Here is a 26,908-nt window from a genome sequence, read left to right on the forward strand (position 1 = left end):
AAGATCAGAGTTTGATATGGACCACTGGTTCCAAAACTCGTTTCCAGGACTGGAGGGACGACAGAATTGCTTCCACTTCTTTCAGATTATGATCCAGGACATCTGAAACCCTCTCCAGATGTCCGGCACCTTCTTTCTATCACCTCAAGTGATACTTAACGCACCGAGAGATGTTCAGAATCATTCTTAGATCTTTAATAAAATTTCAGTTTCCCGGTAGGAAAACTGTAGAGGTCTGAATTGCAGTCTATTCAGGGCAAACAAACTTCTTTAGGAAGGAAATGGTCCCCAGCAAGCTCATCCATTCCCTCACACAGTATGTTTACTTCCCTAAAAAGGCTGCGCTTTGCCTAAGCAGGAGAGCATATAATAGTGAAATGTTGCGGTAGACTCGTAGTCCTATACCGTGCGGTAACGAGCACCGAAAGGAGTAAGAGATATCTCTGAGAACATAGTAAGGCAAAACGAATGCAATGCTTTATTCATTCATGTAAGAAATCCCCTCAATCTTAGGCTAAAGTCCGTGATTGTAGGGCAGAGATACAGTTAGTCAGTCAATCCCGCAGGAGAGAGAGAGGCGTAACTGCCAGCACAGAGATACGGTTAGTCAGTCAATCCCGCAGGAGAGAGAGACGTAACCTACAGCGCATGACAGCGAACGAGCTGGTACTGCCTCGTTTGGACTGGCGGAGAGGACAGTGACAGCAGCAGCTTACAATCGTCGTCTCTTAACTTTATGCCTGGGTTGCCAGCTACCCTATTCTACGAAGAAATAGGTCCGTAATTTTTAGCATAAAGAGACTCTCAAGCTGGTATATTTAAGCGAAACAGAAAACGCTAAATATATAGATGCGTTTGTGTCGTCATAACACTACCATACAACGGTAAAAGATAAATCGGAAAACTCCTGGAAGGCTGCAGGGAGTAACGATTAAATGTCCTTAAATTAATAGACAATAGACCTCTCGGTTGCCATCCGAAGAGGTAACTACAGCAAGCGTATATGACTTGAGCCAACCAGTAGTAAAATAACGCAAGGCAAAATATATTATATTGCAATAAAGTTTTTTCATACTTACCTGGCAGACATATATACTATAGCTGAATTCGGAAATACAGCTACATACATATCTGACAGGCAAGTTTCATAAACAAAACTCAAGAGAATTGAAGCGGACAGCTCAAGCTTCTTATGTTATTGGACATAAGCGTTCATTGACGTAGTCTACAAGTCTATTTCTTGTACGAGTCTGCGAATGATGAATGAGAGCTCTTCCGAATCTTGTCAATAAGAGCTTATCCGCTTACGCAATATAAAGTTAATGAGAAGTTTGTCAATGAGAACTAAACCATTTACGGGACAAAGAGATAATTTGTCAATGAGGGGATACCCACTTATTGACAAAACGATAGTATATTGTCAATGGGGGAAATTCACTGAATTGACAAAACGTAATCCAGGAAGTCGAGCATTTTATTTTCGATTCCCGTCTCAAACGAGGAAGGGGCAAGAATCCTGTTAAGAGACGGCTTACGACAGGTAGAACGACGATGTTCAATTCGGCAGCGTAAGTCCGACTAGGAACTAACAAAATCTATCATCTGAAAAGCCCTTTCAGATGGGCTAAAAAAGCTTGCAAAATTATCCTGGGAAGAGAAGAAAACTCTCCAACCAGCTTCCTCTCCCGTATCAAAATTTATTGGCAGTATGGCAAAGGAAGTCCTGTCTTGCGCTTTCCTCCTTTTGATGAGTGCCTTTGCAAGAATCCTACTGAACGTTGCCGAGAGTCCTGACGTGCAGGACGTCGAGCTTTTACATAACCCATAGCTGCCTTACCGCAAAGTCTGACTGCGGTAGAGCAAAAGAGATCTTTCCTTGAGCTTTCCATAACTCCATCCAATCCTGGGACTTAACGAAAAGCAATATTACTGACAAAGACCTTATATTCACGAAACCCGTGGTCTTGCTGGGTTTTCGAAAACGAAGTTGCCTTTTCACTTTAAGCTCCTCCGAAGCACTGCTTACTTCACATTCTTCGCAGGCGATGTAGAAGGGATCACCGAAGTTAGGTAAAAACTCTTTTAGGCCCAAATCAGCTTGAAGACTTCAACAGAAACGTTCAGCCAGGCGACACACCTGGCGTGCGCGCTCGGCGTCCACTGACTAGCAGCGAGCACGCTCGGCGTCCACTGGCGAGCAGCGAGCACTCTCGGCGCGCCCGCTCGGCGTCCACTGGCGAGCAGCGAGCACTCTCGGCGCGCCGCTCGCGCTCGGTATCCACTGGCGTGCGCTCGGCCTCGGCGTCTACTGGTGCGCGCTTGGCGTGCACCCGCGCGCGCGCCTGGCGTCCATCCGAACGTCCCGTCCAAGCCGAGCGTCAAAAAAAAAACGTGCAGAAAAGCGTCACGCTCCTGACAGGCGTCAATGCAAGCGAAACTGCCTTCAGGGAAGAGCATTAGACATCGGAGAGAAAAACCGACTGCACGAAGCAGTCTCAGGTGAAGGGTTGATCGTGTGAGAATACGCGGGGCCAGGGAACGCTTCTTATTCTCACAGCAACAAAGCTAGGACGTCCGCGCTCAAAAGCGTCCTGCTAATATGACTTGCTTTCCCTTTTCTCGGTGGAAAGACGTACACGAGTTCAGGCGACGTTCGCCTTCTTACTTCTCACTGCAACGCATGACGAGAGAGAGAGAGAGGACGTGAAACGTCATCCTTCTATAAAGCTTCTATTTAGAGGGCGCGAGTCCTTCCGAAAGCTCCAAACCCTGCGCAGGGAGGACGCTTCGGAGGACGAGAAGCAATCCTTCAGGATTCGTGCACGCACTTTGGCAGCCTGGGAGTAACTTCAGGTCTGCCGAAGGCACGTCAGATCGGTGGGAGTTCCTCGTAAAACCCTCCTTCGGCTTTTCGACATGCTCTCTCCCTGTCCTGGGAGTCAAGCAGAGGTCCCGGCCTAGAGGCGAAATAAGGCCGATCTGACGCACCCTCCACTACACAAGGGGCACTGTCACTGCACTTAGCCACTTCACTTTTGCTCTCCAAAGCCAGCACTTCGATTCTAAGTTACAAATCGATAGAGTATCAGAGAAAGGTCAATACCCTCTACAGAAACTGTTTAGGGCCCGAAGGCAACATTACAGGGTTAGGAGTAACAACTACAGAAGTAGCACTTTTCACCACAATGATAGGAGAGCGAGCACCTTAGATTCCAAGATACAGATGGAATCTATAACGTAAAGGGCATTACCTCACGAGACATATTTATAGCCCGTAGGCCATACTACAGGGTTAGGCAAAATAGTTCTACAGGAGGTAGGTTAGCCTACCCTGACTTTGTTTACTGATTAATTGCGTACATATGAATCATACGTCTTCCTTATGGAATTAGACAGTCTCACACTCCTTACATGACAAATCTCAACAAAGAAGCAAGACACATAGCCCTCGTGCATATGACGTGCGGACTACCGAAGCTTTCGGTAGCCACACCCTTATCTTAGCAGACAACACCCTCTGAACTAGCCTAACTAGATTCAGATATACAAAAATGAATCATATTCAAAACAATTTAAGATAGCGTATGCTAGCCACAAATCCAAGTCAATAAATACAAAAGACAATTAGGATATTTAGCGGCCATGAAGTTTCCAAAATCCTAAGACGGAGGTACTGAAAACAGGTGTTTCCAGCACCGGCGACAGAAAAATTATGAATAGAAAATGGGACTGGTTCCTGATACCCGCCTCCCAGCGGCGGGAATGGGTACTAACCACCTGGCCGACCACTGTGTGTGCCGGAAGTTTTTGAATTTCTGTCGGACTTCAGAAAATACAGCTATATATATATCTGACAGGTAAGTTTCATGAACAAAGTGCAGTGTTTAAGAGCAAGTTTGAACTGCACTCTCACCTGTCTCATTAGCTATGCAGTGTCCTTCCCTCAGGCTACCATTTTGCCTCCACAGTAAAAACATGGGAGGAGCATTACATTGCTAATTTGAAGAGCATGATTTTGACAGAAGTGAGAGAGTTCATTATAAAATTGTTTTGTGGGGTGAGAATTAAGGACCCCGATTATAAAAATATGATCAGCAGGAGAATCGTGAATAATACTGTGTAACTCACCTAGGATCATGCAGTATTATCAAAATTGTTATTTTCCCAGGGGATATAAACATTAATTATTGGGATTTTAGAGTTTCCTACTGTCACTTTAAGCCCCAGCAATCTGTCACTCCTGTAGGTCATCACATTTACCATATTGTCTAATGATTTGTGCCACAGGAAAGAAAGGCTCCTTTTCGGGTGAACAGCTATGATTTGATCTGTAACTTGCATCAATGAAGTCAAGAAGGCTCTGAAGTCTTCATGTATTGAATCGCAGATGACAAGGTCATGTGGCCAGTGGAGAAAACAATGTGAAACTGGTGTTTAAAAGAAACAATGTGAAATATGATATTGTTAAGATACAATAAAGTTTTGTACATACTTACCTGGCAGATATATACTTAGCTATAGACTCCGTCGTCCCCGACAGAAATTCGAATTTCGCGGCACACGCTGCAGGTAGGTCAGGTGATCTACCGCCCCTGCCGCTGGGTGGCAGGAATAGGAACGATTACCGTTCTAGAACCAGATTTTCTCTTCCACCTGTCTCCTGAGGGGAGGTTGGGTGGGCCATCAATCGTATATATCTGCCAGGTAAGTATGTACAAAACTTTATTGTATCTTAACAATATCATTTTTGTACATGGAACTTACCCAGCAGATATATACTTAGCTGATTGACACCCTTGGTTGGTGGGAAAGAGACAACTATTTACTGAATAGACAGGTAAACAACTACGTTGTAGGTAATAAATAAATAAAACCTTGGTTCCTACTTGATCAGGCGGAAGACTCCATGGCTAATGCCTAGGAATCTGCTTCGCCTCAAGAGCCTCAGCGAGGATGTGACCTATGGCTAAGAGTTCTTGTGGGTCTGTCGATGGGGTCTTATCCATTTACTCGACAGAGCCTCTTACATGACAATATGCCTATGCCTAGTGGCATAATTAAGGAGCACAACACCGATCCCGATCACCTGATCCTAACACGAGGGTTAGTGCTTAAGTAGAAAAGTTATCTACAAACTCCTTTCAAAAAACCCAAAGAAAAAACACGACGTTAAATAAAATTTAACTCACTAGTTAAGGATCAGTATCTGCTCCCTATCCCAGCAATGTATCCGCAGACACGTATCAACCAAGAGAGAAGGATCCCTCGAAGGTTATCTTGACATCCTTCGGATAATGGGAAGTCAACACAGAGTTGCATCTCCCGTATGTGACAGCTAATATGTCCTTATGACTATTGTTAGGGAAAGAACAAGAATTCGGAAAAGCTCGCACTTCATGCGCTTTTAATTCTCAGCTGTTTGAAGGAATCATCAATGCACTTATCAAGTGCTTAGGAGATCACAATGTCTCAAAGAAGGCCAGGGCGTTCTTTGATATAGATCTCTTCTGGGTGGAAGAACCTGGAGCCTGGCTAGTGCTTCGTGCCTGGCAGGCGCCTAGCGCCTCGCGCCTGGCTGGAGCCTTGCGCCTGAATGGCGCCTAGAGCCTGGCTGGAGCCTCGCGCCTGGATGGCGCCTTGCGCCTGGCTGGCGCCTCGCGCCTGGTGGTGCCTGATGGCCTCCTTCCTGGCTAGCGCCTCGCGCCTGGCTGGAGCCTTGCGTGCTGGCTGGTGCCTTGCGCCTGGAAGGCACCTGGAGCCTGGCAGAAGACTTCATGATTACTGTCTATGAGTCTGCATGCCTCAAGAGTTTCAGCGAGGTAGGGGACCTATGACTGACAAACCCTTCTGGATCATGTCAAGGGTGGGGGCTAGCCCGACTTACAACGACAGAGCCTTCTCGGATCGTGCCAATGGGGGCTGACCCCACTTACATGGCAGAGCCTTACCTGTATCATATCAATGGGGAATAGCCCTATTACATGACAGAGCTTTAGGTTTCTCTTTACTGGAAGGAGCCTTGCGGCCTGGATGGATCCCTAATCCTGACTGGAGCCTAGCCTTGAAGGAGCCTGGCACCTGGATGGCGCCTGGCTGGCTTCTATAGAGCCTGGCTGGCTTCTAGAGCCGGGCTGGCTGGCTCCTAGAGCCTGGCTGGCTGGCTCCTAGAGCCTGGCTGGCTGGCTCCTAGAGCCTGGCTGGCTATTAGAGCCTGGCTGGCTCCTAGAGCCTGGCTGGCTCCTAGAGCCTGGCTGGCTCCTAGAGCCTGGCTGGCTCCTAGAGCCTGGCTGGCTCCTAGAGCCTGGCTGGCTCCTAGAGCCTGGCTGGCGCCTCGCGCCTGGCTTGGCTCCTCCACACTTGCTGGAGCTTCGAGCTTGGAAGAGTCTCTAGGCTGTCTGGCGATGTCCACATCGGACACTCTTATATCTGTCCGATTTGTTCGCCTCGCGCCAGGTTGGAGGCCCGCTCCTTCTCAGTATCCGACCATGACAGAGTTCCTTGGAACTGTCCGCCTCTGCGTTTTTCGCCTGTATTGGCATTTGGCGCTTGGCTGGCGCTACATTGTCCGAGAGTCCTGAACAACACATAGTTTATGCAGGAGACTGGAGAAGGGTGGAAGAAATTCTTCCCCTTTGAGCTTTTGGCCCCTGGCAATGGGGAGGTGATTTTAGTCAGCTACACCCAGTAGACGACAGGATATCCTAACAATACGAGAGAGAAGAGTCTTCCTCCGAGGAGGATCCTTCGTGAACACTTCTTTTGCTAACGAGATCTCTTCTTACATGTTGAATGAGGTTCCTCGTTGCAGAATCCTCCCTATCCTTGCCCGAAGGAAGGGAAGGAGTCTGGAAGTTGAAGGAGACTCTGCGGCTGAAATTGGGCGGAACCCTGATTTCTAGCTCTTATTGTATCCTTCTGAATACCTTCTGGAAGCATTTTGAGCCCTCATCGCACCCCGAAGACTCTGTAGCAAACGTTTAAACCATCTCTTCCTCTTTAGATGAAAATGTAAGTACCCTGCCATGGGCAACGAAACCTCTATACCTGAAAGCGTTGCGTCAGGAATAGAGGGATTTAGTTCTTTTGCCAGACATACTATGCTGGCAAGAACCCATTGCCGAGTCTCCATTGAATCTGATGTGAGATTCCAATGCACAAAAAATTCACTTGTCTTCTTGGTCGTTTAGGGCTAAGAGAAACAAAGAATTCCTTCATAAACTTCCTCAAAGAAGTTTGATGAGGAGCAGTTCCATTTTGTCGGAACACGGAATCTGTGGCCACAAAAAGATCCCATTCGAAGTACATGATATCCTACTCTTGTCGTATTGCGGTATCGTATAAGATCCCGAAGATCTTAATCCTCTGTTATCTCTAATTCCCTTGTAGAGACAGAGTATAGCCTTTTACTGAGTTCTTTGATAGCAGATATATACATAGGTGATTCTTCCCTCTGAAAGTGAAGAAAAAACCTCGCTAAGTGGTTCACAGAGGTATCGGAAGAGGACAGTTTCCTCATTCCATCTAGCACGATCTGCAGCAATTCTATGTCTTAGCCATGACTATTGTCATTTACCTTGAAAAAACCTCTCATTCATGTCCACTTCTGGTCAGTCTGCACGCGGACAGACTCAGAGTGGAGAGGTTTTATAGGTCTATTTATATTAGATTCTGATAGAATATCCAGATACTCTTGGAAAAGCCTTACGAAACATGCTGTGAGAAGAACGTGACTTCTGTGAATCCAAACCTCTCTAAGGCCAAAATGAGACATACATCCTCTCTTCCTTTGACGCCCATTTATCTTAATATATGTTAAGAATTTATAACTAGGGGAAAAAAGACTAAAGTTTATTCCCCTTCTTTAAATTTAAAGATGTCTTATATTGCTACCTCTCTTGGTTCGAGGAAAAAGAAGCAGTCTAAAGGAAGCCTGTTCGTCTTCTACTTACAAAGAGATCTATGAAGAAGACTTTCCGCAGGTTCTCACAACTCTTTTCAATAAATGTTAGACATACGTTAACAGTTATTATCTTCGATCGAGAAGGTTCTACGGACATGCAAAATCTTGCATCGAACCTCTTAAGGATCGTTACGTTCCGTGTCTGTTCCCAAATAGGTTCTCTTTTGTTAACGCGAACAGGGGCGAAAAAAAGATTCTCGATGCTCTTTACGATATGAGAGAGTCATGGAATTGGCTTAAGTGATTAAAATAAATCATTTCATCATTCCTTGTAAGCGACCCCTTTTCGATTAAATGGGTAACGAAATCAGGAACGAATCTTGCCGTTACCGAGCCTGCTGTCCGAGAGGCTACTGGGACTCTTAGGTTAATAACTCGCTAAAACGAGAAAATATCTTGGATGGTGCTTCTGCGCCAGGCTGGCGCTTCCTTCTAGTTCTTTTTAGGGTATGTGCCATAACATCTATGCCTTTATGGTACCCGACATCCTTCACATGTTAATTCCGTTCTTAGTGGGAAAAAACTTTTATATAGGTAGTATAGTCCATTCAGGGAAACAACTTCTGCCACTAAGAGAATGTTTTCCCATCCGACTCACCCAACTTCTCTTGAGCAATATCCGATTCTAAAAAGGTTTCCTGTGTGCGTTTCTCGAAAGGATGAGAGAATTATATATATCGCGCTCTGCCGTATTAGAATCCTTTATAATACTGTCACATTGTGGTAAACAGCATTAATCTAAAAACCTTTGTAAGGATACTAGGAATTCTGTAGTTAACCTCGGTATGTGCATAAGACTTGACCATACCGTAGTCTTAAAGTGAATTCTCTACTACATTCATCTTCTCACTAAGCATGTACTCTAATAAGCCATGCTTTCGTAAGCATGAGAGCATTATACAATATAGAGTTCCGCTGCGTTAGAATCCTTTAAAAATGTTACCTACGGTAAACAGCATTGAAATGTTGTAATATCTTTCTTATTGAAAGCTTCTTAGCAAAAGGCAGACAATATTTTATTTATGTCTGCTTAACTATCCCCTCAATCCGAGGCTAAAACCACGATTGTAGGGGAGAGACACGGTTAGTCATTCCTTTGAATTTTGGCCTAGCCTAACTCCTTTCTTTCTCTATAAAAATGAATAATCTACCCACCTGTACGCTTTCTCCAACTCCAGTACACTCCAGAAATCACCTTAAAACACCAGCACCACAAGACTTACGACCCAAAAAACAACTCCTACCAGACAGAGAGCTCTCCCCTACCAACCACACACCACCAACACGTGCTTTCTACTGCCCCGTGTTATTGTTTACATCCTGCCGACGCCGCCGCCATCTTGTCTATGACGTCACAGCCTATGACGTCACAACACAACTTAAATACATCAACAGACACCTTCTAGAATCTACCACATGTTGTCTATATATAGGACACCCACCATATTTCAACAATGCATAAAATACCCATAACAATTATACAATATATAATCACACTTATCTATACCCATAACAATTATACAATATATAATCACACTTATCTCTTTCTCCCTCCCCTCCGACTGTTTCCTAACCTAGTATTCCCCTCTTAATTTCCTTCGTCCTCCAACTCTTTACCCTCTACATAATTTCTAATACATTCCCCTGAAACTCCTGCTTTAGTTAATACATCAGCCACTTGCTCCTTTCCTTTTATCCATCTCACCTCCTTTATTTCCCGGATTCAATGGTTTCCCTTATTGCAGCAATATCTATTTTTAATCTCTTGCTACTTACACCAGTGCTCGATTTGATGGCGGTCATTAGTGTTTTTACTATCAGTGTTAACCAAGGCTTCTAAATTTCTCCCTCCTACTACCTCTTCCCACAAATGCTTGAAATATATCAATCCTTCTACAGCTTCCCCAAACACTCAGGGCTTCAGCCTCAATGGTGGATTTTGCCACTCTCCTGGATTTCCTAGACTTCCACCATATGGGACTTCTCCTCTTCCCATCTGTCAAAGAAATAATATAACCCAGTTGAGTATGGCCATCTTCTATGTTTCCAAATGAAGCGTCTGCATAGGCTTCCCAATAAACCCTTTCTTCTTCCATCTCACTTATTGTAACTTCGCCCATCATGCTCTTAGTTTTTCTCACAATTTTAATAAGTTTCTTCATATCCTGAGTTGTTCCTTCTTTAAATGCTTTACTTAATTCGCTAATATCATATGATATTTCTGGCATCGTGTGTAGTGATACCCAATTCAGCTGTCCTACCACTGATCTGTACTCTGTTAACTCTTTTGTTCTAGCACTCTATTACCCGTATATCTTCTAGCCTCTGGTTCTCTTATGGAATTTATATACTGCCACTAATTAAGGAAAAATCTATCTCCTTCTGCTCTATTACTACTCCTATATACTTGAACCTTTTATTACTCTCTTGTCCTACTTGCAATTTCCCTTTCAATCTCCCAATCGTTTCCTTTAAGAATCCTTCAGTCCTCCGTAGCAAAAAATCATCTACGTGTGTACACAAATGCCTTCCAATTTATTGTTCTTTTTCCAAAAGAATATATTAGGTTCTAGTCTACTTCTCTCACCTTGAAGCTCCTTCACTACTTTCACCACTTTACAATACCATGCTTTTGCTGCTCCTTGAGCCCATAGACTGTTTTCTTCAACCTTCCATAATCCCCTCCAACCCATCTTCCCTTGGTGGCTTCAAGTACACTTCTCTTTGTATCTCGTCACCTTGTAAATATGCAGTTTTGACATCCAATGTATAACAATTCCAATTTTTCACCTTTATTATGGTTAGACAGAATTTTAAAATTTCAGCATTGCATGTGGGAGCATCCTTTTCCCACTCAGCCATTTTCTTCTTCAAACCCTCTAGCTACCAATCTTGCTTTACATATCCTTTCCCTTTCCCCCCCTTTTATCTTTCAGTTACTATCCATCTTGTAGATATAGCTTTTGTCCAACATCATTTTACCTCCTCATATACCTGGTTATCTCTCAACTTAGAAGTTCTTTTTCTTTAGCTTCCATTATGCTTCTATTTTCAAATCCCAGCAACACCTCCTCTTCATCTTCAATTTTTTCTACCTGACTATAATCCCTCAAGTTAACCCACCCTTTGTCACCTGACTGTGAGTCTCCGTATATTGTACGAATCAGCCCATGCTTGGCTTGATCTTTTTCCTGCAAGACCTAAAATAGTCCATTCTTCTACTTGTCCTGTATCATTGTTTATAGCCCTAACTCTATTTCCCTTTTTGAATTTTGGTATCTCTTCCATTAACTCGCTTTCTATTGACCCACTTTGCCCATTATCTTCCACGTTTGTCTATCACCTCTCTTTCTATAGTCTCTTCTGTGTCTGCATTCCTTCTCATCACCCATTATCTCCTCTCCTTCCAGCCAATCTACTTTCCCTTCATTTGGGCCATCTGACCTACCTTTCACCCCATGGGATTTATCTATTCTAGCCGATATCTCTTCTGTATCTGGTGATCGTCGTTGAATCCTTGTCACATGTATCCTAGCTACTTCTCTTAAAGAATCCCCATGTTTGACTATTATTGTTTTCCCCGATACTCCCACTACCTGAGCAGGTTCCTCTCATTCATTTTCATTTCCCTCTTATAGAATACCTCTCTCCTACCACTGTTTCTTCAAATTTATGTTCTCTGATGTTTTTGTTTAGCGCTATTCTTATTTTATTACAGGACTCATTTTTTATAAATGCTTCTCTGGCCTTGTGCATTGCATTCAGTGTGTCCCTTACCATACCCTCTTCCATCCCTTTTTCTCTGCTTGCAGGACTAGAACTTTCTTCTCCTATTAGGTTAGGCAGTGAAGGGTTTTTTCCAAATACTAATTGGTTGGGAGAGAAACCTCCATTATTCATATTAAAAACAGTTCCTAGCACTCACTACCCATTTCAAAGCTAGGGACCAATCTACTTCCTCTTCCTCCATCATCTTCCTTACACTTCCCTTGATCATGCCTACGGTCTTTTCACATAATCCGTTGCTCCACGGAGATTCTGATGCTGTGGCTAATACTTTAATATTCCATTTTTCTGCCATCCTCCTTACTTTTTCATTTTGAAATTCTCCCCATTATCTGACAATATTTTGGAGGGTGCTCCAAATATAGCAAACCAGCACTCAAAAAGTATCTTTATTATAGTTTCTGGTTTCTTATCTTTTATCAACAGGCCTGACAATATCTCGTTGCCATATCCACTATTACCAAGAACTTTCTCTCTTCTATCTCTCCACATCCATCGCTACGACTTCATTGAACGTTTTACTCCAAGAAAAGCCTACTACCGGTTTGGGCGGGGTTTCTTTTGTATTTTTTTACAAACCTCACAATTTTTAATCAGTTCCGTTAGAACTTTCTTATTTCCTCTCTTTTTCTTTTTCGATTAACCCATTACTCCATTGTGCTTCCTCTGTTAGCTTCCATATTTTATCTCCACTTCCATGACCAAACTGTAAATGTAATTTCTTCATTGTGTTCTTAATTTCTTTCCCTCGGATTCTTTCCCTTCCAACCCTCCAGTAATAATTCTTCTACTTCCTCCTCCTTATAGGCACTCTTAAATGACCCTGTTCGTCTTCTCTTAACTCTACTTTCATTCCCCCTAATATCTTCTACTATGACACAATTTTCCTTTCAAATTTAGGGTCATACCCATTTTACTCATGGTTTGCTTACCTATCAGCCAGGGTATATCACCTTGCAGAATTTCCGTCTTCAAATAAAACTTTCTGTTTTTAGTATCACAGGTATTTCTATTATTCCTCTGGACTTATAAGAGTCTCACCAAAATTAAACACTTTATTAGACTCTGTCCTAGTCCCCTCCTCATTCTCCTCAACTCTTCCTGACTCAAATCCATGACAATACGTGCTAGTCACAATTCCCCGCAAACTGTTTGATTTACACCCTGTGTCCAAAATTGCATCAACCACCTCCCATGATGCTTCCACTATTTTATTAACTTCTCCTACATAAACCTCTTCTTCTTCTGTCCCATTTTCTGTTTTTACCTTATTTTCTTCTAGTCTTGTTTCAGTTTTCTTCCTATTATGAAAATTCTGAGGACAATCCCTAGCCCAATGCCATTCTGAGCTGCATATTGCACATACTGTTACCTTCCCTTCTTTGTTTGATAGGATTTCTACCACCCCTTCTCGGTTCCATCTTCCCCGATATCTTTGGTTTTCCCTCACCCTCTCAGAACTGGCATTGCCTTCTGACGAACCCCACCATTCCCGTTCCTCTTTAGTCCCTAATCCCTCAAATAGTCTTTTCATTGTTTGCGACACTGTTCCGTACTCTAGCTTTTCTTGCCACAAGCCGATAATACCATTTGTTTTTTTATTTTCCGTGAGATTTGCTTGCTCTATTACATGATACCCCTTGACTTTCGCCTTCAATGCGCGCCTTTCCCCATTGCTCTTTTCACACTCAGATGCTGCCTTCTCGTATCTAATTAAATAGTCCGCCATATTTTCACTAGATTCTCTTCTTATTAGAAGGTATCTTTTTATTCTACCGTAATTCTCCATTACCGAGTCTTTTAGATAGGCTTTATCTAGTTTCTCTAGGATTAACTTTGGACCCTCTGTACCAGTAAGTTTATCTTTATCTAATGCTTCCACTAGCTCTCGGGCTTTCCCTTTTAAGCTCATTCTCATTCTATCGCCGGGTAGTTTGTATCTTCTCCATACAACAATAGCCAATCTTCGGCTTGACCTTTCCATTCTTTGTATTCTTCTTGTATCCCGCTAAACCTAGGACATTCCTTCTCCATCTAGTAGTCTCCCTTTGTTCACTGTCGGATCCAGGCATCTTTGATCAACCACGCTCTGCTACCAGTTTGAATTTTGGCCTAGCCTAACTCCTTCTTTCTCTATAAAAATGAATAATCTACCCACCTGTACGCTTTCTCCAACTCCAGTACACTCCAGAAATCACCTTAAAACACCAGCACCACAAGACTTACGACCCAAAAAACAACTCCTACCAGACAGAGAGCTCTCCCCTACCAACCACACACCACCAACACGTGCTTTCTACTGTGTTATTGTTTACATCCTGCCGACGCCGCCGCCATCTTGTCTGTCACAGCTATGACGTCACAGCCTTACGACAACACAACTTAAATACATCAACAGACACCTTCTCAGAATCTACCACATGTTGTCTATATATAGGACACCCACCATATTTCAACAATGCATAAAATACCCATAACAATTATACAATATATAATCACACTTATCTATACCCATAACAATTATACAATATATAATCAATTCCATCCCGCAGGAGAGAGACATGTGACCGACTACTCATGACCGACACATTCATGATACTGCGTTGGTGTCTAAGCGCTAGCAGTCTCGTTAGCCGACTGGCCTTACTCTTCCAGAGTTGCCAGCTACTCCATTTAATAAAGGAATCTTATAAAATTATTATCGAACTTCAGGAAGTTCTTATAATGCATATCTAAGCGAAACAAGACTTCGATAATCTAGAAGCTAAGTAGGTGTTGTCTTAACAATCCCTTTAAGCGTAGTCCTTCCTAGGAAATTCCTGGAAGGATACTGGTAATTGAGTTGCTCAGCAAAGAAGTAACTACGGTATGTGCTTATGATTTGCCGTATCGTATTCTCATACAGCAGATACTCTACTACCTTCTTTCCCTGCCGAGGCAGATAGAGAAAGGAAAAATTTTTACTATCTTCGTTCTTTTCGTTAATAAATAGAGAATACGATATCTCTAGGAAAGAGTATATATCTCCTTAACCGGAAGGAAGTTAATCCAACTCTTTAAATCTTCGTGATTTCTTCATAAATCGTGGAAGAGACAGAATTCCTGTTCATCTGTAGGTTTACGGAAGGAAGTAGATATTTCCTATCCGCCATCATACCCAAACGTCGATGAGATTCTTATAAGAAAACTCCCAAAGCTCTTGCCTCTTCATAACGAGGGAAGAGCATGAATGAAGGAGAGAGTCCACTGAATAATGAAAAATGGCTTCTCTTAGTATCAGAATCTTCTGGCAAAAGCGACGGCCGCCTGTGCGACATCTTGCACTTTGCCAGGGGAAAGTTGCTCAAGTTGAAAACTCAAAGAGGAGCCTCGCGACTGACCTCTCTCTCATAAGAAGATTAGGAATATACTGGCGCCTGGCTCCTTGCACCTGGAGCGCCTGGAATGTTTCCGCGCGCTGGAATGTTTCCGCACGCTAGAAAGGAAACTCGCTCCTGGAACGTTCCGCTTGCGTGGAAGGTCCCGTGCGCCCTGATAGTTCCGAGCGCCTACCTAGACCCCTTTTAGAAAGAGCCTCTTGCCCGAAAACGTTCAATGGAAGGATCGTTCTGATTGCCACTCTACTATAAGGCTCCTTGCTCTAGCCGTCTGTTTTTTCTGGCGCAATTTGCGCCAGGCTGGCGCTTCGTCTCTTTGAAGGCGCCTTGCGCCAAGAAAAATTTTCTAGAACGCGGCTCGCGTGGTTGTAGGAACGAGGCTCGCGCTAGTCTGTCAGCTGGAACGCGCCTCCGCAGCTGGCTATTGGAACGTAGCTCACGCTAGCTTGATGGAACGCGGCTTCCTGGCAGCGGCTGGCTCTTGCTTAGTGTTCTCTTAGTTTTGCACGAGAACGCGCTAGATCATGGAAACTCCAAACATACATTCTTCGTCTTTTCGGATGTAAGATGAAGATACGCACTTTTTTTAAGGATGCCTTATCAATGGCTATCCTTGGCAGTCTGGGACGTTCTACAGAAACCTGCCGAGGGGACGCCTGACCGGTGGGGGTTCTCCCTAACCTTCCTGCGGCTGTCGACTTTCCTCCTCCACTGGGTCTGGGAGTTTGGAAGAGGTCTAGGCCTGGAAGCGCTACGGAGCCGATCAGACGCACCCATCCACTGCAACTGGGAACACTATATTCACTTCTTACCTTTTTAGAGCTCGCCTTTTGAGCTCCATCCATTTATCTTCAAATTTGCACATATGAATTTGTAGATTCTGTGGAGTAAGAAGGTGATGAGGATGCAACAACTACTAGAATTGTCAATACTCTAACTGCTCGTTAGTACGAGAGCTCTTAAAGCTTCTAAAGGAAAGCGTATCTAGTTATATGCTTTCTGACTTCCTAAAGTAGGAAGTTAGATCTTATATTTCCTTCATCAAGTTCTAACACTTATACACGTATTAGTGAAAGAAAAAAAAAAAAAAAAAAAAATCAACATTTCCCTTATTGCAAAATATGAGTGTCTACCGAAAAATTCGGTAGTTTCACGTAATATATTCTTCGAAATTTCGAAGCCAAATTCATTAAAAAGTTAATAAAAGCGTATGCCAAACCAAAGACCCAGTACTTCCCTGCAAAAGACAGCCCAGAAGGTCGATGGCGATGAAAAAACGAAAATCAAGTCAGGAGGTAGCAACAACGTATGTTGACACTACCGCGACAGAGAAAATCTGGTTCTAGAACGGTAATCGTTCCTATTCCTGCCACCCAGCGGCAGGGGCGGTAGATCACCTGACCTACCTGCAGCGTGTGCCGCGAAATTCGAATTTCTGTCGGGGACGACGGAGTCTATAGCTAAGTATATATCTGCTGGGTAAGTTCCATGTACAAAATGGTGTTTTACAAAGGAAGGGATAACAACCCAAGAAGGTCTTGGTAAAAATCGGAAATTTGAGAGCTGTTTCTAAGGAGGTCATAACCCACGTTTTTCATACCCTCTCATTTATTACAACTTTTGGAGTTATGTATTTTACACAGAAGTGTCTTAATGTTCTTGCCTAAATAATATCCAAAACAGGAAATTACCCCCTACATTTGATACCATCCAGAACCAAAGGAGGAGGATCTATTGATTTTATACAGGGTTGAAGAATATTAATGAGAAAACAGTAAGAAATATATGAACAAGGCATATGGACTTATAATGTTATGCCAGCAATCGGCTACCTGCGCTTCGAGACAATGTTTGATGCTGCACAGCCTAAACTGTCCTGCCATCATCCTTCTCAGCACAATAGAATACCCACCTGAGAGAATCATTGAACTTTTTTCAAGAAAAATTTGATCTGTTGAGTACCTACTGTAATGTGACCACTACACAAGTAAAATATAGGGTTTGTCCCCTGTATAAACAAGATCCATAATCTTCTCTGGTTATACTTACTATTTCCATAGGATCACTGTTATAATTGTCTTCATTGTATGCATCCTTGCTGTGAGTAACAGTTCCTCCTTTCAAGTCTTGAACTGGAAACGTTAAATCACTTTGTACACTGGGAAAGGATGGGACTATAGGACCCATATGTGGAACAATAGGTACAAAAGGAGCTGCAGGACCCATCATAGCGTTAAATGGCACAGGTCCAGGAATAAAAGGCAAGCCAGGAGGAAGAGAACCAAGTGATGGGTTGAAAGGTGGCATTGCTTGGGGAAAAACAGGCTGTGTTCCTTGAGGCATAACAGGCACACTCATGGAATCTGGTTTCATTACTTGGGCCTCCCCACCAGGCAGGTTTGACAGCTGAAATACATGGAAAACTTACAATAATTAAAATTAAAACAATCAAAAGGTTTCACACGTTTTGCAGTATATATACAATACATACAAACATGAAAATTTATCAAATTTAAAAAGAGCAAAGAAATAGAGGTTTTAAAAGGAAAATATGAAAAAAAGAATGGTTAAACCAACACAATACTTTGGAAAACATACATTTGTTTCATCATATCATCCCTTTAAAAATACAGAGGGTGAATCCCAGTCACATCATTCCGCTAGTAAAAAGAAAACATCAAGCCCCTGCAGCCTTGTGCAAGAGCCAAAGTTTAATTATCTCCCCAGCAAATGAATAAATCCCTCTTTGCGTCGCTTTAACAGCTACCAAAGTTTCCCAGACTTTTGAAAATGTTTGGGATTACACAAAATACGTTGATAACTAAGAGAAGCTGATTCCTCAGTTGCAATTATTCATCACCAAACTTATATATATAAATTTTCAAGTTCATAACATCCCCCACTAACTAGTACAGGTTCTTTTATCTTTTTCAGCAATTCATTTATCCTCTGTGAGCTGATCTCAGTCCTTACACTTTATGCAAATATATGCACAAATATTTGTTAACAAAAAAACTTTCTGAAAAATGGTATTCCTAATGAATCAGAACTTTTCAAAATCATTTAATAAAAAATTACATATTTTTCATCAATTTGTATTTTTCATAGTTAACAAACCTGAGGTCTTAAAAATAGGATAAATCTTCTGTTGCCAGCTGGAAACTGGTTAAAAACAAACAATAAGACTATATGCAAGGAATCTGTGGCATCTGGCATCTAAAGCATTAAAGCATAAAAGAGGTGTAGAGTGGTCACCAACCATGCTTGAACCTCGTCATGCAATTAATCTTTCTTTCACCCCAGGATTACTATTACGGGGGTGGCTAGGGGTGGGCAGTCAATGTTAAGACCTCGAGTTTATTACCTATGAAAAATTAAAATTTATTAAAAAATTTTCATTTGCTCATATGCGAAACAAACCTTCAGTCTTAATTAACAACAAGATAGACTCATACTTGGGGGGAGGTACAAGAACCCTGAACCGACTGAAGGTTCGGCACACTTGACCACTCTTCCCAGATCTGGTTTTATCCTTAGTGAAAGAAAATATAACCGCAAAAGTTTCCACAATGTCACAAAAATTAATGTTCTACAACCTTACATGTACTGTATTGGAATAACCATTATTGAAACTAAATATCCCCAGGTAAGCCTTACCTCTGAAGTTTTCTTGTGCTGATAATCACATGATTTTTCAAACAGTTTTACACTGCTGTTCCAATTGATATCTTCAAATAAGTCCAATATTCTTAGGCGTATATCATCTAAACTCCTAGCAGGTTGTTCTGGATCTAAAACTCGTAGTATTTGAAAATTTTCTTCTTCCAGTGATTCAACATACTTCATATACCTCTCATTTTCTTCAGCTATTTTTTCATTAGCAAGCCTTAGTTTCTCAGCAAGAACTTTATCTAAATCATATTTACTTGGAGATTGTGGTTGAAATGAGCCACTAAGTGCAGGAACTGGAGGACCCACAATCGATGGTGCAGGCATAGTTGGAACCAACACTGGAGGCGGAGGAACTGAATGCAAATGAGGGTTCAGTAATGCCTGTATGATAGCATTCTGTGCCTCCAGTGAATGAAAAAGGCAGTCACTTGGTCCAAAACTCTTCACAAATTCTGATTTCACCTCAGCTAAAACTGCCTTAATAAATGCTTCTCTTGTTAAATGAGCAAATGTACAATTGACGATTGTGCACTCACCATCAAGTTTATTCTGAAATGAGACAAGAAATTATTCAAATTATATATATGAATAATATATTTGAATAATCGATTGAGTTTACATATCAAAACTTAAAAAATAACTACAGACATCTTTTTTTAATAATGCTGTCCATTCCTATTCTACCAGTCCTGGCAGTGCTAACATCATTATTACTAAATATCTATAACAGCAAAGTCAAAATGATGGTATAATTTGCATTTACCAACAAAGATCATTTGGCAATTGCATTTAACGGTTAACAGAACTTGGTAAACAAGAGGAAGCTCATGGAGGACACAAACACACTGCCCCTTAGAACTGAGGCAGTTCCCTGGCAGCAGGTCTTCCAAATATTCAAGGCAGATCTAAGTTCGGGCTACAAAGACGAAGGCATTGACATCTTACCTCCCAAAAGGGAATGTAAAAAAAGATTGCATATCACAGGGGAACTTGGAACGGCTCTAAAATGACAATTTGTCAAAAATTGCATTTTTCCTAACTATACAAACCTGAGGTCCTTTTACAATAGGAAGGTAACTAGCGGCAGCTGGGACGGTCGTAAGCTTCAAACAAGGGAGTTCGGTAGTAGACTGCTTGTCCGACAGTGCGCGCACAGCGCGACTGGGAGGTGAAGAATTACTTTTGCTTTAGGCCAGGAAAAAACGCTGAGTGAGGGGTGGCATGAGGTGGGAATATATGCAAAAGGACCTCAGGTTTGTATAGTTAGGAAAAATGCAATTTTGGACAAATTGTCATTTGTTCCGGTACGATATAAAAACCTTCGGTCATTTTACAATAGGAAGACTCACTTCTTGGTGAGAGGAATCTGAGTCTTTTGAGAACAGACTGGTGTTCGTCCAACCTTGGATTGCCTCCCTGGTCGTAAGAGCGAGGGAGGTATCCTAGCCTCTGCCCAATTGATCGGGGTATGTACCGCACGATCAATGGTCAGACCTCTGGACCCAAGTAATACGAGAGAGGCAAGCGTATCTCTTAAAACTAGCAAGCAAGAACTTGTTCCTGTTGCAAGAGGCAACATAAAGTTATGGGTTTGTCTCTTGTTGGCTTCCACTCCCCCCCCTTGTTGGGGGAAGTGGTGGATATTCACTCGTATCCCTAATGAAAGGGATAGGATGGGGCTCGGCCGAGTAGCTTACCTGCATCGCCTCCTGACCAGCGCAGTGACTACCGCGTCCCTCTGCCCACAGGTAGAGGGAGAGAAAAAGATGGGGAAGAGAAGGCCAGTCACCTTCTCAATCACCTATCCCTTCATGCAGTCACACCAGGAAGCGATGCTGTTCGGTCTGCTCGGGTGCTGGGTAAGCTACAACGTGTTGAGCAGCCACCACGGGTCCTAAGGAACAACTGTCCAAGGACCTGTGGGCTATATCCTGAAGGTAGAAGGAGGTGCATGTGGTCTGGTTGGACCAGACCCCTGCCTTCAGTACCTGCGCCACAGAGAAGTTCTTGCGGAATGCGAAGGAAGGACCAATATCTCTGACTTCGTGGGCTCTCGGACGAAGGATACGGATGTCGTCGCTACCATCAGCTTCGTATGCACTCCTGATCACCTCATGCAGCCAGCAAGAAAGTGTTTTCTTGTAACTTCTTGGTCATCCCGGTGCTAACGAAGAGGCGTCAACACTCAGACCTGAGATGTCAAGTTTTCTTCAGACAGCACCATCGCGCCCTCACAGGACAAAGCAGCATCTTCACATCGAAGGCGGTGAAGTCCATTAGGGAGGGGATTGTGAAGGACTCGAACCGATCGGCAGTGACCGAAGGATTCTGAGTCTTCGCTACGAAGTTCGGTACAAAATCGAGCGTCACAGATCCCCATCCCCTGGATGCTTGACTTTGCAGGAAAAGCCATGCAGTTCCCTCAGAGGAAAAGAAGGGAATAGTCGCTATGACCTATCCCTCTTCTCGACATAGTCTTCGGTGATGTCCAGTACCCATACTGGTCTATCCGTCTGCAGCGAAGTGCCTCGCATTTTTGTATCCCATTGCAGTGAATTCTCTTGCGGTCTCGTATCCCCCTGCGGCGAAGTCTCTCCGTCTTTGTAGTGGATAGGACACCGACACCCCATGGTGGGTGTCGATGGTATGGGTATTGGGACAAGCTAGTAGGACGAAGTAATGATTGATCTGGAACAACCGAACTAAGTCCACAGTGTAGCTCGTAACTGACTCGGGTGCTTTGACAGCTGCCGACTGACTGCATAGAGTAGTGTGAGGCAAGTTGTCCAAGCATCCGAGCAAGTCACGTGACCTTCGCCTTTAAAGGCGTATGCAGAGAGACCATACAAATCATCTATTTGTTTGCCACCATGATGTCGGCCGGCCCAGTGTTGATTCTCTCAAGGCATGTCCCCAACAGGCGAAAGTCAATTGCATTCTAGAGACCGAGGTCTCTGATGGCAAGACAGAATTCTCATAGTAGTTGAATCTCAGCTAAGGAGATACAACACTATGTACCGTTGAAGACGAAGGTGGAAGGTGAATGCCACCTACATCTTCACAGCCGAATCGAGAGAAGTAATTCTCAAGATTCTGAAATTGTGCTTACAAAGGACTGAAAACACTAAACCGCTATTTCATTGCTGTTCGGAGAGAAGTCGTAGTTGCAATGAAAGCCGGGCGCTTTCAGTAATGAAAACACAGGGATGAACTGCCTGAAGAACTGCTTCTCATGGGCTGATCATCTTCTTTCAGACAATATACTTGGAAGTAGAGCTGGCAGGGCGGGGAACAGGCGATGTCTTCCGTTACATCTGTAATTCGGGGTGAACAATGAACAACTGCACACCTACGAATACAAGATATTTTAGAAGACAAACTCAGATGTCTGAAGAAATCATTCCGCATTATCGCAGGGGTGCGATGCAGCGGGAGACTAGGCTACAGACTTCTGTTACTGTGCGGTAAACAGAAAGATGATAGAGTCTATTGAGATATCTCTGGCTGAAAATTCTCGCAATGTCCAAGGCGATGCAGTAGAGATGGTCATTCATGCATGCGAGAATCCCAGTCAATCAGAGACCTAAGTCTGTGATTGTCGGTTAGAGATACGGTTCGGTAGTCAATCATTGTAGAGGAGAGAAACATAATCTGACCGTGCATCTCGGAGAGCCAGCTGGTACTGGGCTGCGGCAGGCTGAGGCAGGCTGAGGCAGCCCAATACACCGTTAGCTCTCGCTCACTCGTCATCCTGAGTTACCAGGTAATCCATTCCAAGAAGAAATGCGTTCAGCTAGAACCATCGAGCGTAAAAGAATACGCTCGAGCAATTGTATTTAAACGAAATGGATTTCGGTAAATACAAAAGCTGAGGTGGTGTTGTCGTAACAATACCATAAGTATCTCAAAATCGAAACTGGTAACTCCTGGTAGGTTGCAGGCAGTCCCAAGTTGCAGTTCAATTAAGATACTATTCGTCTCGGTCACAATCCGTAGAGTTAACTACGGTATGTGCCTACACCCCAGACAATTCAACTGATTAACAGAATCATGTCGCGAGGGTAATATACGTAGTATATTTGAAGGTTCCTGTACAAAGACCTCCATCCTAAATTCTTTTCCATTCGAGGAATGAGAATAAGGATTGGAAGCAGACACCCTTCATTCTCTATCAAGAGAGTGACGGAGAAGTCTTCCCCGAAGGAAAGCTTCAATGGTGATAACAGAATACCAGAGACGATAGTTCAAGCCAAACTGGATGTTCCCGTCTGTTTTTCTCTATCCCAGGGTTGGTCGCCTACTGTGAGATATTCTTCCTTCAGCAGCAGTGCTTCTTCCAAACGCTAGAAATTCCAGGAATTCGAGCATTCGGCGAGATTCCCGATTATCTTAGTAACAATTATCGGGGATTCTCGTCTAGCCCACTCTGGACCGTGGTTTCGCCCAAGTGTCTGCAGATCGTAAAAAACCCAAACACTCTGAGAGTGCTAGAAATTCCGCAGAATTCTAAGCACTCAGCAAAACCCCCACCGAATTCGTCAGACGATCATCGGTTGGTGGTCCTCCCGATTCCCGTAGAAATCGAGGATGGGGCAGGATCCTTCCTCAACGACGGGGACTTACGTCAGGTAGGACCCGAAGGTCCCCCCCAGGAACGCAGTCCCCAACGTGGAATCCTACAGAGAACTCTGCAGGATCCCTCCCCTTTCCCTCGTAGCTGTAAGGAGAGAGGGAATGGGGGAGGAATTGGATACTCGCTCGCCTTCACAGCGGAACTAGCAGTTGGAGAAGCGAGTACGAGCAGCCATCACCTTGCGGCGATGGCCTCTTAGAGTCTGGGAAAACGCATCGTCAGGAGAAAACGTTTTCCCGAGGAAGGTTACGAACTCGTACTGTAGGTAAGGGTCTGCCGCCACCGTGAACGTCGTCTGGGTGGGGCTGATCAAGCACCTGACAGGAGAGCGCCGATACCGTCCTCCAACGCGTCCCAGTCCTCGTCGAGGCCGAAACCTCTCAAGAGGACCGAAGGGGGAGCGCACCCTGTTCTCTTGAATGCGTGGTCCAGACGGACCGTCACGTGAACAGCGGTGATGGTCCCTCCAAGAGTCTGGGAAGCGTCATTCGTCCTTGCCAGCCCCCCCACCCTCACGGTCACTCCTGCTTGTCTCGTTCCTCCCGGTGTAGCCTAAGGAGGTTGAAGGGACAGGTGAGGGAGACCTGATGCTCCTACCCTTCCTACTAGCATGCTAGTAGTCTGGGAGGACTGCAGGCGATTGCCAACCGACGGTGGCGATCGAGCTGCAGGACTGGACCAGGGGCTTCTTGGAGAAAGCTGGACCAAGGAACAGAGCATCGGTCTTATGTCGAGTTGCTGGTCTGGACCAGCGGCTGGTGATCATTCCCCGAGGTCATTGTGCTGACGAATCAGCACAATGACCTCAGCAAAATTCCTCTGGATCTCAGGAACACCCGCATCTTGAGGAGTAGGACCATCAAGCCCCTCCAGCAAGAGCGATTCCCGAGATTTCCTTCAGGGGGAGGAACAGCGGCAGACCCCTCCCGGTCTCCTCCTGCCACTTGTGCATACGACCTGGTCGATCCGAAGACCGTGCCTGGCACGTAGGGCGTCGTGGCAGCATCGGGGGGGCGCGCTCCTCACAATCACTCCTTGTTATTTCGCCCTTCCCAGTGTAACCCGAGGAACCGGTGTAACCCGAGGAAGTTGGAGGAACAGGAGAGGAAGACCTGACGCTCCCCCCTCACTCGCCGGCAGAACCGGTGTGCTTGGGGGACTGCAGGCAATTGCCAATGGTGGCAATCGAGCTGCAGGCCTGGTCGTGCCACTCCCCTGGGGCGAGCGGCTGGACCGAGAACAGCGGCCACGGTCCCGTGCGTCAGGGGAGCTGCTGCTGGTCCCCCTATCCATCTGGTCCCGATGGGAGCGGCGGTCAGGGGACCTGCAGAGACCACTGTCGCGATGGAACCAGTGCCCGTTCTCACAGCGCGTCGAACCCCTGGAACCAGTTGGTTCCTGCGATCGAGGGGACCTCTTACCAGCCTCCGCCCGTGGTCGGTCTAGGACCGTCACGGCAACCCTGGTAACCAGCTGGTCGCTACAAGAGTGATCGCTGGTCTAGCGAGAGTCACCTGAGCGGCTCTCGACAGCCTTCTGCTCCGTGCCTTGGTCCTGGCACCGAGCCGGAACCTGGTGTAGCGGCAGTGCCCCTAAACCAGGCGAGGAAGTACCGGTGTTAGCCGGTACTCCTCTGGTCCCCGACTTCTTCTTCCTTGCGGAAGGAGAGACGGGCCTCTCTCCCGAAGGAGCAGGAGGACCAGCAGAAGGACCCCCCATCCCACCGGAGTGAGACGGGCCCTTAGAAGTTCCCGAAGAAGCCTTCTTAGGGGGGAAGGAGGCAGCCTTCTTCTTCCTCGGCTTGAAGCCTTGGGAGTCGAAGGGGAAGAGGCAGCAGCAGGCGACGAAGAAGACGACGACGACGACACCTTCCTCTTCTTCTTCGTCAGCTCCCTCAGGACAAGCGTCAAGTCCTCCATCCAGGATGGAGCCGGGGCTGCTGTTGCCGAAGCAACAGGGCCCAGCTGCACCTGTCTGGAAGGACCAGCGTCTGGGGCAGCAACACCGCGGGCTGGAACGACGTCGGCAGGTGCGGGAACAGCAGGAACAGCGGCAGGTACGGCAGGTATGGCAGACAGGGCAGGTACTCCAGGAGACGGGGCAGCAGCCAGCGACATCCTGGGTACCGGCAGCAGGTCCAGGGGCAAGCTCTTCGGACAGCGGAAGACCGGGGCTGGCAGCTCGAAGAACCCGGAGGGGGAGGCACGCCCTCCTCGGCACGGCAGCGATCGGGCCCTGCACAGCAGCCGTTGCATCACCGACATCACGAGAGGTGTAAATCAGGGAGGAGGGGTGGCGTACCCTGGAGACGAGATCGTGTAGTGTGGTGGTCACTGCTCCATGGGTGACCGGCACAGCCCCCGCCAGATGCTGGAGCAGTCCCTGGACGCTCGGCGTGCCCTGAAGTCCCAGCGACATCCACACCTGGCCAAGGTCGTTCCCCGCAGCAGGAGCCCTGAGGAAGCAATAGTCGGAAGTTAGGGGGGGGGCGAGCCCCACCCCGAGCGAACGGAAGACCTTGAATACAAATGCACGTCGGGTAACGAGCGCTCTCCTCTACGCTCGACGGATCGGGCGAAGAGAAGGACCTCAAACACCCCCCCCCCCCCCAAAGGGGGACGGCGCCATACGTGGGAGCTGAGCGGGGGGCAGGAAAGAAGACGAAGTATCAGTTACCAAGGGAGTCGCAAGAGAGCTTTCCGACGACTCCTTGGCAGGCCTTTGTTCTTCCTGCCCTCGTACAACACCCACTGCACCTCCAACCAATTAGAACCAATGTTACACGGCTCAGCCCGAGCGCATTCGCGCCCTCGGCACCAAGCGCAAGGGCATGAGGATCTATTCCTGGTAATGAGCGGAATCCTTGATCCATAATGATAATAATAAATGAAAATGAAAAAAAATACTGTACTCACAATTTTCACTTCACTTTCACACAAAAAATACAGGGCTTGGGCCGAGAGCATTCGCGCCCTCGGCACCGAGCGCAAAGGGCATGATAATAAATGAAAATGAAAAAGAATACTGTACTTACAATTTTCACTTTCACAATATCACACAAACAATATAAGGCTCGGGCCGAGTGCATTCACGCCCTCGGCACCGAGCGCAAATGAGGATCAATCTTCAGAATAGAGTGGAAGACCCCACACTTGCGGCCCTCCACCCCCAGGCACACTCTACGGATGATGGGGGGAGCGGGGATGGCTCCATGTCCGATGATCCATAAAATCAATGTAATAAAAGATGAAAAAGACGGTACGTACTTACAATTCACTTTCAAACACTGACAAACCAAGTTGAAAAATTCACAACAAAAGCAAAGCATACGACGATGAAGCGGGCAGAGAGCGATGATGAACACGTCCTCCACACACACGGCTGAAAGCAAAAGTGGTTCTTCATCTCCCAGTCGTGCTGTGCGCGCACTGTCGGACAAGCAGTTAACCACCAAACTCCCTTGTTCGAAGCTTACGACCG

At 45.3% G+C, this 26,908-nt stretch overlaps 1 protein-coding gene across 1 annotated transcript in view; it reads right to left on the reverse strand.

Annotated features, from left to right (window-relative positions):
• Window positions 1–26,908, reverse strand: part of LOC135214835 (uncharacterized) — a 234,841-nt gene that overhangs the window by 93,049 nt on the left and 114,884 nt on the right. Inside the window, exons 7-8 of the mRNA XM_064249233.1 lie at window positions 18,781–19,344; window positions 17,173–17,529 (exon numbers count right to left, since the gene is read on the reverse strand). Of these exons, the coding sequence (XP_064105303.1) occupies window positions 17,173–17,529; window positions 18,781–19,344 (921 nt within the window). The remainder of the gene's footprint in view (window positions 1–17,172; window positions 17,530–18,780; window positions 19,345–26,908) is intronic.

Source organism: Macrobrachium nipponense, chromosome 46 (assembly GCF_015104395.2).
Source record: "Macrobrachium nipponense isolate FS-2020 chromosome 46, ASM1510439v2, whole genome shotgun sequence".
In the NCBI taxonomy this organism is placed as follows: Eukaryota; Metazoa; Arthropoda; class Malacostraca; order Decapoda; family Palaemonidae; genus Macrobrachium; species Macrobrachium nipponense.